Here is an 11,697-nt window from a genome sequence, read left to right as displayed (position 1 = left end):
GGAGTGGGCTGGGCTGGGCTGGGCTGGGAGGGGAGCCGAGGGAGCTGTGGGAGCCCCAAGGGGGCACCAGAGACCAGCCTGAGCAGGCCAGGGAGGACTTCCTGGAGGAGGGGGTGTTAGAGCTGAGATCCAGAAGACGAGAAGGAGTAAGATGGGGATGGGGGGGAGCGGATTGCATGGAGGTGAGAGAGAGCATACTGAGCCGCGAGATCAGTGAGTTTCCAAAATGGTCTGAGGGAGGGCCTCTCCCTGGGGGTGTGGATGCACGAGAAGGCTCCAGCTTCGCACACCGCCCAGCTCAGGGTCTGGGGTCTGGCGCAGGCATGGTGGCCCTGCCCGGCTGCCTCTGCTGAGGGCTGTGGGCACGGTCAGGCTGGGCACACGTCTCTGTGGTCACTACCTGTCCTGCTCTCCTGCCGTCTTAATGACTGAGCTTGGGGCAGGTGGCCTCAGGTGACCCCTCGGGGTTCTGAAGCCTCTTCTTGTCCAGGGACAGGAGAAGGATGGGGACGAGAGAAACAGCAAGGAGAATGGCCAGCACCGAAAGCGGAAGAAGCGCCCCCAGCCCAAGGCGCTGTTCGTCCCTCCTCCGCCCCCCACGTTCGGGCAGCCGGGCCCGGGGGGGTGTCACCAGAGCCGCCTGCGCTCCCCCGTGTTCCTGGTGGACCGCCTCCTGAAGGGGCTGTTCCAGTGCTCGCCCTACACACCGCCGCCCATGCTCAGCCCCATCCGGGAGGGCTCAGGGCTCTATTTCAACACCCTCTGTTCCACGTCCGCTCAGGCCAGCCCTGACAGGCTCATCAGCACGGTGCTCAGTGAGTGAGGCTGATCCCCACCCCCTCCGGTGGCCGCGGCAGGCCAGACCCACCCCTCTGGTAGCATGCGGTTCAGCCGTTTTCCCTGGCCTGTGGCTGCATCGGTCTGGCGGTCCCGTTGCTGTTCATAACTATCCCAGGACTATCTGGGTCCAGCAGCCTTCTAGCTGCTTGTAATTTTGTAGGCAGAAAGAAAACAGGCCATTTAACCTAGCCACCCTTCTTCTGCCCAGTCTTTTGAGTAATTTTTAAACAGGTTTACTGAGATATAATTCACAGATCACAGGAACCACCCGTTTAAAGTGTACGGTGTTTGCGAGAATATTCATAGGGTTGTGCACCCGTCACACAGTCTGATCCTAAGCACGTTCATCTCCTCAGGAGATGTGCTATATGCACAAGCAGTTACACACAGGCCCCATAGCCCCCCAGCTCCTCAGCCCTGGGCAGCACTCACCTACTGGTCTAGTTTCTCTCTCCATGGGTCTGCCTTCTCTAGACGTTTCATCGAATCGGTGTCCTGTGATACGTGACAGTTTGTGTGTGGTTTGTTCACTTGGAGGAACATCTGCAGGGTTCACCCCGTCGTATGTATCAGGGCTTCGTTCTTTTTATGGATGAATGATACACCATTGTCTGGACAGGTGACCTTTTATTTATCCACTCATCAGTTGGTGAGCATTTGGGCTGTTTTTGTCCCTTGGCTATTGCAAAGAGCACTGGTTAAGAACCCTTAGGCATCAGTTTTCGTCGTACCTAAGTTCTGATTTCTCTTGGGTGTATGCCTCAGGGTGGCATTGCTGGTCCATAGGGTAACTGTTTGACTGTTTAAGGAACTGCCAGACTTTTCCAAAACGGTCGTTTTACACTTCCACGAGCACTGTATGAGAGTTCATTGCCCTGTTGCATTCTGCAGAATTTCCTTTTTGACGGCTGAACAGTGCCCCCTCGTAGGCACACACCCCGTTTCCTGTATGTGTGGAGTTGCCCATCGGGGACACTGAGGTGGTCTCCACCTCTTGGCTCCTGTGAATAGTGCTGGAGTGGACATGGGAGTTCAGATGTGTTTTTGAGATCTTGACTGCGATTCTTTTGGATGAATACCCAGAAGTGGGATTGCTGGACCATATGATAGTTCTACTTTTAATTTTTGAGATAATTTCATACCATGCAGTCTTTTTTTTCTACTTTTTTATTTTATATTGGAGTATAGTTTTTTATTGGCGTGTATATTGGAGCATGATTATTTACCATGTTGTGTTGGTTTCAGGTGTTCAGCAAAAGTGGTTTAGTTATCCACTTATCTGTTCTTTTCAGATTCTTCTCCCATAGAGAAGATCATTGAGTATGGTTACTATTACAGATCATTGAGTATGGTTACTATTGCAGATCATTGAGTATGGTTCTCTGTGCTGTACAGTCGGTCCTTGGGTTTTTTTGGTTCTGTTCTGTTTGCTGGGCTGCACCGGGCCTTCCTTGCTGCGTGCGGGCTTTCTCTAGTGGCGTGCCAGGTCTGCTCTGTAGTTGTGGTGTGCAGGCTTCTCATTGCAGTGGCTTCTCTCGTTGCGGAGCATGGCCCCGGGGCACACGCACTTCAGAAGTTGCAACACGCTGGCTCGGTAGTTGTGGCGCACGTGGCATGTGGGATCTTCCCAGATCAGGGATCGAACCCATGTCCCCTGCTTTGCAAGGTGGATTCTTAACTGTTGGACCACCAGGGAAGTCCAGGAGGTCCTTGTTGATTATCTATTTTATATACAGTAGTGGGTCTATTAGCTGCTCCAGAAAGGGAGTCAGAAAGGGCCTCACAGGTCAGTTGTAGCCAGCCTTTTTGAGGCTCTTCTTTACGTGTTTTCCAGATCCCCTGGATGGCTCCTTCGGCATCTGTCTGGTGAAGGACGACACCAAGATCAGCATTGAACCGTGAGTTGGGACAGAACCTGAGGATCCTTCCAGAATGGGGATGCTCTTACCCTCTGCGCATTCCCGTGTGGCTCTGTCGGCACCTTCATCCCAGGGAACCCGGTCTAGGTGCTGAGCCTCTCCAGGAGAGAAGTGCTGGGCTTCTCCGGCTGTCCCCCCTCAGCAGTCCATCTGTCCGGACATACCGTAGTTGGCTCCCTGAGGATAGAAGGCCCAGAACACTGGGGCTCTGGAGAGAACTGCCGGTGGCACAGGGGGACACGCGTGCAGGGCCGTGGACTGCGGCTAGATGAGGGGACCTCAGATGTAGAGGCAGGCCAGGTGTCAGCACACACCTCCCCGGTCCTAGACCCCAGACGGCTGAGGCCAGAAACCTGGCGACGAAATCGGAGGAGGGCGTTGAGTGTCCCTCAGGAGGCTTCTGGAACGCCTGCGTGTGTCTGTTGGGGTAACGAACACTTCGTGTGTCTGAAAGACGGCAGAGGGCATCCACAGAGCAGGGCCGTGGCCCAAGAGCGGACTCACGGGGCGTCTCTGCTCTACTTCCCACCTTGGTCACGCATTGTACGTAAGTCTTGTACACCTGTGGGTGTGTCCTCGTTTCAGACACATCAACATAGGAAGCCGGTTTCAGGCTGAAATTCCAGAGCTCCAGGACAGCTCTTTGGCTGGGATTGATGAGCATGTCGCTTCTCTGGTCTGGAAGCCGTGGGGAGATGTGATGAGCAACCCGGAAACGCAGGACAGAGGTGGCTGAGACCTTGGGGCCAGGGTCCCAAGGGCCCTCCTCTATCTCCAGGGAGTTTGTCCTCCGAGTTCCCACCCTGAGCAAGAAGCAGTGTGCGGGGGTCAGGGGTGGACAGAGGCGGCCTTCAGCACAGTACTGCTCCCGCTGTGGTCCCTGGCCCACCTCCCCTCTCACCCACTGCCAGGAGCAGGGTTGAGCCCTTCCTCCAGGTCCCTCCCTTCCCTCAGCCTGCCTTTACTAGAGGGAGGTGGTGACAAGGAGTCTCTCCCACCCTAACGGTGCCCTCAGGGAGGCCTCTTCTCTGGCTCCCCCTGACCCTCTGTGTCTCCGCTTCCTCCCCTCCTGAAAACAGTAACGGAGCTCTGCAATGTGGCCTGCTCCAGCGTGATGCCCGGCGGGGGCACCAACCTGGAGCTGGCACTGCACTGCCTGCACGAAGCCCAGGGCGACATCCAGGTGAGGCGCAGGCGCGGGGCGGGTGAACAGGTGGGCTGGCTCCACGTGGCCCTGCGGTGGGCGTGACTTTAGGGCATGCTGCCGGGGTTTCCAAATGAATGAAAGGATGAAGGCGGGCCTCCACCTCCCGTGCCCCCTGTTCCAGGTTGCCCTGGAGACCCTCTTACTCAGAGGACCCCAGAAGCCGCGAACTCACCCTCTTGCCAGCTACCGCTACACAGGTGAGTGGAGCGTGACTGCTGGCATGGTGTGGGCCTGGCTTGAGGCCCCTGAGGGCCAGTCAGTTTCCACGGCAGAGCGGTGTTGTCTCAGGGTCTCACCTGCCTTCCCGGGAGGGCCTGTACTCTCCGGGGGACCCCATGGGCGCTGTTTTATAGCTGCTTCCTACCTTCTGTCCACTCGTTCCCTCCTGGGCTCTGCCTGGCCGGGAAGGGGGTGCCAGGGAGGGCTGGGGGCAGGCACTCAGCCCTGGAATCCGCCTGCACTTGGGCGAGTCCCTTAACCAGTGGCTGCCTCAGCTATGGCATCTGTCAAGTGGGGATGGTAGTAGCCCCTACCTGCTAAGGTTCTTGAAGATTGTAGGAGACCAAGCAAGAAAGGGGCTTAGCAGAGATCCTGGCATCTAGTCAGTGCCGGGTCACAGCAGCCTGAAGAAGGAGGGGCCGTGACCGTGGTCCCAGAGGAAGAAATGCCCCCCGGCTATTTCTTGCTAGGTTCAGACATCTGGACCCCCATGGAGAAGAGGCTCTTTAAGAAGGCATTCTGTGCCCACAAGAAGGACTTTAACTTGATACACAAGACGGTAAGGCGCACGTGGCAGGCTGGCATAGATGAGGTTCCCTTACCGCACCGAGGGGCTAGAGCCGCAGGGCCTGTCGGGAGCAACCCTCTGCTCCTGCTCTGAACGACTGACAACTTTAAAAAGCCATCGCTGGGAACAGCCCCAAACAGTACAGAAAAGAAGCCCATGTTCAAAATAAAGCCCTCCAGGCCCCACCCCACTGTCCTACTTCTGACTGTAACCTGCCAGGCTTTTACTGTCCGTACAGTTTACACACATATGTACACTTTCTCAAAAAATGATGAGGTTGTATATTTGATACCCTGTGGATTATTTTGCTCTTTTTTAAAAAACTTATCCACAAAACTGCACATAATCGAAGTGTAAGATTCGATGTTTTGACGTACCTATCCCTGGTGGCTCAGCGGGTAAAGAACCTGCCTGCCCGTGCAGGAGACACAGGAAACGTGGGTTCGATTCCTGGGTTGGGAAAATCCCATGGAGAAGGGAGTGGCAACCACTCCAGTATACTCACCTGAAAAATCCCATGGACGGAGAAGCCTGGTGGGCTGCAGTCCATGGGGTCAAAAGTTCCCTCCTGCGCCTTTGTAACCTCTCCTTCCTGCCATCAACTCCTGTCTGCCTCCTGCCACTGTAAATTAGTTTGCATTTTCTAGAGTTTTATAGAAATGGAGTAATCGCGCAGCACGTGCTCTGCTTTGTCTGACTTCTTATAATCAGCATGACGGTTTTGAGCTTCATCCGCGCTGTCGGGTGTGCCAGTAGTTCATCATTTTGCTGAGGAGTATCCCATTGTGTGTCCCCTTCTCTTTTTATAAACTTCGTTTTGGGCTGCACTGGGTCTTCCTTTTTGTGCGTGGGCTTTCCCCAGTTACATTTTGTGGGCTTCTCATTACAGGGGTTTCTCTCGTAGGGCTAGGGCTCTAGGGTGCGTGGGCTTAGTTGCTCCCCAGCATGTGGAATCTTCCCGGACCAGGGACTGAACCTGTATCCCCTGCATTGGCAGGCAGATTCTTAACCACTGGATCACTAAGGAGGTCCCATTGTGTGTCCTCTTGGGGGCCTCTTCCCTCAGTACTTACTGTAGGGCCCTGCCCAGCTGTCACAGAGGCCATGCGGTACCCACTGCATGAGGGTGCTCTGCTTTAATTAGTCCTGGTCAGTAGACACATGGCTCCATATGGTGTCACAGTGAACACATACCTCTGTGTACATATCCCTGGACGGAAGGGTTCCTGGGCCGGCCGTGTTGCTCAGAGCGTGCGAGCTTAGCTGGTGTGGGCTCTGGTGGTTTCCTCTCTGAGCCCCTCACCCCTCAGAAGGAGTCTGTGATTCTCTGCCCCTTTAGTAAAGGGGTCCACCAAGCCATAGCAGGAGAGAGTTCAGGAGGGTTTTCAAAAAGTGGCAGCTGGCCCCCTGAGGGGGAGGGGCTTTAGGGCATCGAGGCCCCACTCACTGCTGCTCCTGAGGCGCTGTCCATAGCCAGCTTCTGTCTTCCCCCATCAGATCCAGACAAAGACCGTAGCCCAGTGTGTCGAGTATTATTACATCTGGAAAAAAATGATCAAGTTTGACTGTGGCCGAGCCCCAGGGCCAGAAAAGAGGGTCAGGAGGGAGCCAGATGAAGTAGACAGGGCGGAAGCCAAGGTAGGGGGTTTTGGGGCCAGGGGTCTGGAGTTCAGCCCGATCCGGAGGCCTGGTGCCCATCTGCGCTGGGTGGGGGTGGGGGTGCTCCCAGCAGGAGGGGCTTCCCATGGGCGATGTTCGCATGGGCTCCAGGTCCGTGCTGGTCCCTTAGCAGGGTGAGGGGGTGGCTCAGCACCCTTTTGTCATCTCTGCCCACCCCTGCAGGTCACTTGCAGTCCTCGGGAGAGACCCAGCCACCGTCCAACCCCCGAACTAAAGATAAAGACCAAGAGTTACAGGAGGGAGTCCATCCTCAACTCCAGCCCGAGCACTGGCCCCAAGCGGAGCCCCGAGGCACCCGGGAGTGTGGAGGGCCAGGGCGCCTTTCCCTGCCGGGAGTGTGAGAGGTACTGGGCTCCCTGGAGGGACCGCCTGCCCTCAGCCCCGCTCCATCCTCTCATGGTGCCCCCACCCGCCTCCCCCTGCTCTGATCCCCACGTCCTCTGGTGCCTCTGCAGGGTGTTCGATAAGATCAAGAGTCGAAATGCCCACATGAAGCGCCACCGGCTGCAGGACCACGTGGAGCCCATCGTAAGGGTCAAGTGGCCGGTGAAGCCCTTCCAGCTGAAGGAGGAAGAGGAGGAGGAGGAGCTGGGGGCTGACATGGGGCCCCTGCAGTGGTGATTCAGGGCGGGGTGGCAGCGGGGGCAAAGCAGCAAGTCTCCCCAAGGTGCCCCTCTGCCTCCCTGACCCGTTCCTGTCGCCAGGGGGCAGCCCAGCTTGCAGACACGGCAGGCACTGGATCACGAGCAGGGGATGCACGGTCATCTGACTGCCGTGAAGGCCCTGCCGCTGTATCGGAGGCTCCATTCTCTTAGGTTCATAGTCTCTACCCTTCTCAGTTCTACTCTTCCTGGAGCAGTGAGGCTAGGGGAGGGAGCAGGTTAGGTCTGGGTGGCTCTTCAGTCTTAGCCTCTGTTTCAGGCTTTGGTTACGTTTATTCAGTAGGCCAAGATGTAGAGAATCAGTGGGAATTACCATCGGATCTCCACCTCGCCGGCGCTCCTCGCGGAGGGTCTCTCTGCATTCTAGATTCCGCCCCTAGGCTTGACGTGACTTGTACATTTTTAGGTTTGGTTTGTCTTTTTTTGTATGTGTCGACTTGTAAATCTTATTAAATTGGGTTCTTAAGCAGCTCTCTTCTGGCTTCCTCGCATGTTGATCCCATGAAGGCTTGAGTCCCTGCGCAGGAACCACAGAGACGAGTAAGCTGAGTCCCTGCCAGCATTTATTAAGCACCTGCTGTTGTTAGGCCAGACAGTGCCCAGTCCATACAATGGGGACATGGTGACACGGAGGGACAGGGCCCCTCTCCTCACAGAGCTCACACTTTAGGAGCGGAAGGTAGCAGTGATGAGTCAGCAAAGAGACCAGTTTAGATATCGATTGTGGATGTGGTTTTGGCCATAGTAACAGAGGGGTCAGTGTAGGTTTAAGCTCTCAGGACATGTGGTAGTGGTGCGAGCACCTCTCTTGTGAAGTTCAGGCCTGCCAGCAGTGACCAGCGTTGGCAAGAGCAAGGACCCCCTCCTCCTCCACCAGCACCCCAACCTTTAGAGGGTACAGGGCAGAGAGCACGTCCTGCCCTGCCTTGCTTCCCTTCTTTAGAGGGAGGAAAGCTTGTAGCGGGGCTTCCCAGGGACATTAGGACATTCTCAGGTGGCGGTAGTGGTAAAGAAGCCACCTGCCAATGCAGAAGACGTGGGAGAGGTGACTTTGATCCTTGAGTTGGGAAGATCCCTGGAGAAGGAAACGGCAACCCACTCCAGTATTCACCTGGGAAATCACATGGACAGAGGAGCCTGGCGGGTCCATGGGGCACAGTCCATGGGGTCACAAAGAGTCAGACGTGAATGAACACACACACACACACACAGAAACCCCTTGTAGCAGCGCTCAGCAGAACTCGCCTCGTACCTCCTTGGCCAGGACGGTAGCCCATGTTCTTTCTAAACTGATCCCTGGCAGCAGGAAAGGAAATGGCCATGGTTACCCTGGACACTGGGGATCTGTCTCCGGGCCTGCAAAAAAAACAGTGTTTTGCCTTAAGTTTGTTGTCACCCAATCAAAACTGGAATCCCGTTTGCCAGGAAAAGAAGAGGAAGCAGGGATGGCTCCCGTGGAGTCAGACTTTGTGTCCGCCCCAAAGTGACACAAGGAAAGGGGCCAAGTCCAAAGGGGTGGCAGGGTGTGGCGGGCACTGGTGAGTGGATGGGGAGGGGTGCATGGAGGACGCCACTGAGGCTGAGACCTGGCTTCCGGGCCAGAGCGTGAAGCACAGACTGCCCCGGGAACCGGGGGAGGTGGTTCAGAGCTCCAGCTGCCATGTGGAGGTTGTGGGCAAGTCGGGAAGCCAAAAGGCTCTAGGGTGAGATGATGGTCTGGGCTGGGGTAGCAGTGAAGAGAGCCAGGAACACAGGCATTAAGGATCGTGTTAGAAGCACTCAGACTTGGTGACGGGTCACACATCACATGGACAGCTGGTGAGGAAAAGGACGGGCCAAGGCTGGCACGACAGGTTTCGGGGTTGAGCAGCTGAGTAGACGCTGTTAACTGAGATGGGGAAGAGGGACCCATCAGAGGATTGACGGCTTCAGGCGTGACTCTGCTGCCTTCTGAAGGGCTGGCTGGGGGAACAGGGTAAAGGGTAGTGTCAGGAGACTTCCTGGTGGCTCAGATGGTAAAGAATCTGCCCCCAGTGCAGGACACCCAGGTTCAGTCCCTGGATAGGGAAGATCCTCTGGAGAAGGAAATGACAACCCATTCCAGTATTCTTGCCTGGAGAGTTTCACGGACAGAGGAGCCTGGCGGGCTACAGTCTGTGGGATCACAAAGAGTCGGACATGACTGAGTGACTAACACACACACACAAGGAGACTTCACAGCTCAGTAAATCTGCAAAGAGGGGGAGGGAGGAGAGCAGAGGAGGAAGCTGAGTTTGAAGCAGTGTGGATACTGCAGTTAAGGGAAAGGACCCCAGCATCGGATGATCTGGGATTGACAGCCTGGCTCCCTGTCCCTCTTTGCCTCTTTGGGCAAATTTCAACTCCCCTGTTTGGGTCTCAGTCGTCATCTTCTGTAACTGGAAAATGCCCACCTCCAAGTATCTGTGGATGAGAAAATGGAAATCAGGTATTGGCAGGTGCCTGGGGTGACCTGAGCAGCTGCTGCCCATCGAGAGCAGGTGCTGTCGCTGTCACTGTGTGGGTCCCACCTTCTCAGGTGCGGCCCACTGACTGTGGAAATGAAAGTGTCTGGCTTCATGGTTTGGTGGTATGTTAGGTATCTATTGCTGCGTAACAAGCTGAAACTTAATGGCTTAAAACAAATGGAAACTTTTACAGTTGCGCTGCTTAGACGGGCAGGTAACCCAAGCTGCTTGTGGTTATCCAGATTCGCCTCCCCCGCAATCTTATCTGTGGTCCGAATGCAGTGGCAACCACAAGTGGTGGTCCCAAAGAGGCTCTGAACTTCAGGAGAGAGCTGGGCAAGTTTCCCGTGGATTGGCTCCCCTCAGCCAAACTCCACCCTCAGAAAAGAGGGTCTTCTCAACCCTGAATTATCTCCATCCTCATCATTTGGGGGTCCTGGGAAAAATGCACATTCTTATGCCCTACCACAGACTTTCAGAATCTGAATCATTGGCAGTAGGGCCCTGGGACTTAAAAAAATTTTTAAGATGCTTTCTTAGTAGAACAGTTTTTAGATTTACACGAATATTGGGGAAATGCTACAGAGAATCATCATATACCCCACACCCAGTTTCCCCTATTATTATCTTTAAAATTTTTATTTATTCATTTATCTTTGGCTGTGCTGGGCCTTAATTGCTGCAAGGGCTTTCTCTAGTTGCAGTGCAAGGGCTTTGTCGCCTCTCAGCATGTGGAATTTTCCCAGACCAGGGATTGAACTCGGGTCGCCTTCACTAGCAGGCAGGTTCTTAACCACTGCACCACCAGAGAAGTCCTCCCCTACTATTATCTGACATTAGTATGGCACGTTCGTTACAGTTAATGAGCCAGTATTGCTATGTTTTTATTAACTAAAGTCTATTATTTATTCAGATTTCATTAGTTTTTACATAACGTCCCTCTTCTGTGCAAGGATCCTCCCTAGACAGGACACCACATTTAGGTTCCTCTCGGTTGTGACAGCTTCTCAGACATCCTTTGTTTTTGATGACGGTTATGAGGAGTCGTGGTCAGGTATTTTGGAGAGTGTGCCTCAACCCGGGTTAGTCTGACGTTTTTCTCCCGATCAGAGCATGAGGAAGACGGCAGAGGTGGAGCGCCACTGTCATCATCACACGTTATTAAGAGTACATAGCCTCGGCGTGACTTGTCACTGTTGCTGTTAGCCTCCATCACCTGACTGACAACGTTTGTCAGGCTTCTACATTGTAAATGTAGCGCCTCCGCCCCCCAACACTGTCCTCCGGAAGAAAGTCACTGTGCACAGTCTACACGAAGGACTGAAGAGGTACATTCCACCTTGAGAATGGAATATCACATAAATTATTTGGAATTATACACGGAATATTTGCTTATTCTCCACCATTTATTTGTTCAGTCATTTATATTACCAGACCACCTGATCTGCCTCTTGAGACATTTGTATGCAGGTCAGGAAGCAACAGTTAGAACTGGACATGGAACAACAGACTGGTTCCAAATAGGAAAAGGAGTTCGTCAAGGCTGTATATTGTCACCCTGTTTATTTAACTTATATGCAGAGTACATCATGAGAAACGCTGGACTGGAAGAAACACAAGCTGGAATCAAGATTGCCGGGAGAAATATCAATAACCTCAGATATGCAGATGACACCACCCTTATGGCAGAAAGTGAAGAGGAACTAAAAAGCCTCTTGATGAAAGTGAAAGTGGAGAGTGAAAAAGTTGGCTTAAAGCTCAACATTCAGAAAACGACGATCATGGCATCCGGTCCCATCACTTCATGGAAAATAGATGGGGAAAAGGTGGAAACAGTGTCAGACTTTATTTTTCTGGGCTCCAAAATCACTGTAGATGGTGACTGCAGCCATGAAATTAAAAGACACTCCTTGGAAGGAAAGTTATGACCAACCTAGATAGCATATTCAAAAGCAGAGACATTACTCTGCCAACAAAGGTCCGTCTAGTCAAGGCTATGGTTTTTCCTGTGGTCATGTATGGATGTGAGAGTTGGACTGTGAAGAAGGCTGAGCGCCGAAGAATTGATGCTTTTGAACTGTGGTGTTGGAGAAGACTCTTGAGTGTCCCTTGGACT

General features: G+C 53.9%; 1 protein-coding gene across 1 annotated transcript in view; it reads left to right on the top strand.

The window, feature by feature from the left end:
- The window catches only part of ZNF541 (zinc finger protein 541), a 14,997-nt gene extending 7,943 nt beyond the window's left edge, over positions 1–7,054 (top strand). The window contains exons 8-16 of the mRNA XM_010852667.1: positions 491–815; positions 2,675–2,738; positions 3,345–3,487; positions 3,839–3,942; positions 4,088–4,163; positions 4,656–4,744; positions 6,251–6,391; positions 6,596–6,777; positions 6,889–7,054. Coding sequence (XP_010850969.1) covers positions 491–815; positions 2,675–2,738; positions 3,345–3,487; positions 3,839–3,942; positions 4,088–4,163; positions 4,656–4,744; positions 6,251–6,391; positions 6,596–6,777; positions 6,889–7,054 — 1,290 coding nt within the window. The remainder of the gene's footprint in view (positions 1–490; positions 816–2,674; positions 2,739–3,344; positions 3,488–3,838; positions 3,943–4,087; positions 4,164–4,655; positions 4,745–6,250; positions 6,392–6,595; positions 6,778–6,888) is intronic.
- The last annotated feature ends 4,643 nt before the right edge of the window (positions 7,055–11,697 follow it).

This window comes from Bison bison, unplaced genomic scaffold, assembly GCF_000754665.1.
Source record: "Bison bison bison isolate TAMUID 2011002044 unplaced genomic scaffold, Bison_UMD1.0 scf7180017864313, whole genome shotgun sequence".
Taxonomy (NCBI): Eukaryota; Metazoa; Chordata; class Mammalia; order Artiodactyla; family Bovidae; genus Bison; species Bison bison.
This window is presented reverse-complemented; position numbering and strand designations above follow the sequence as displayed.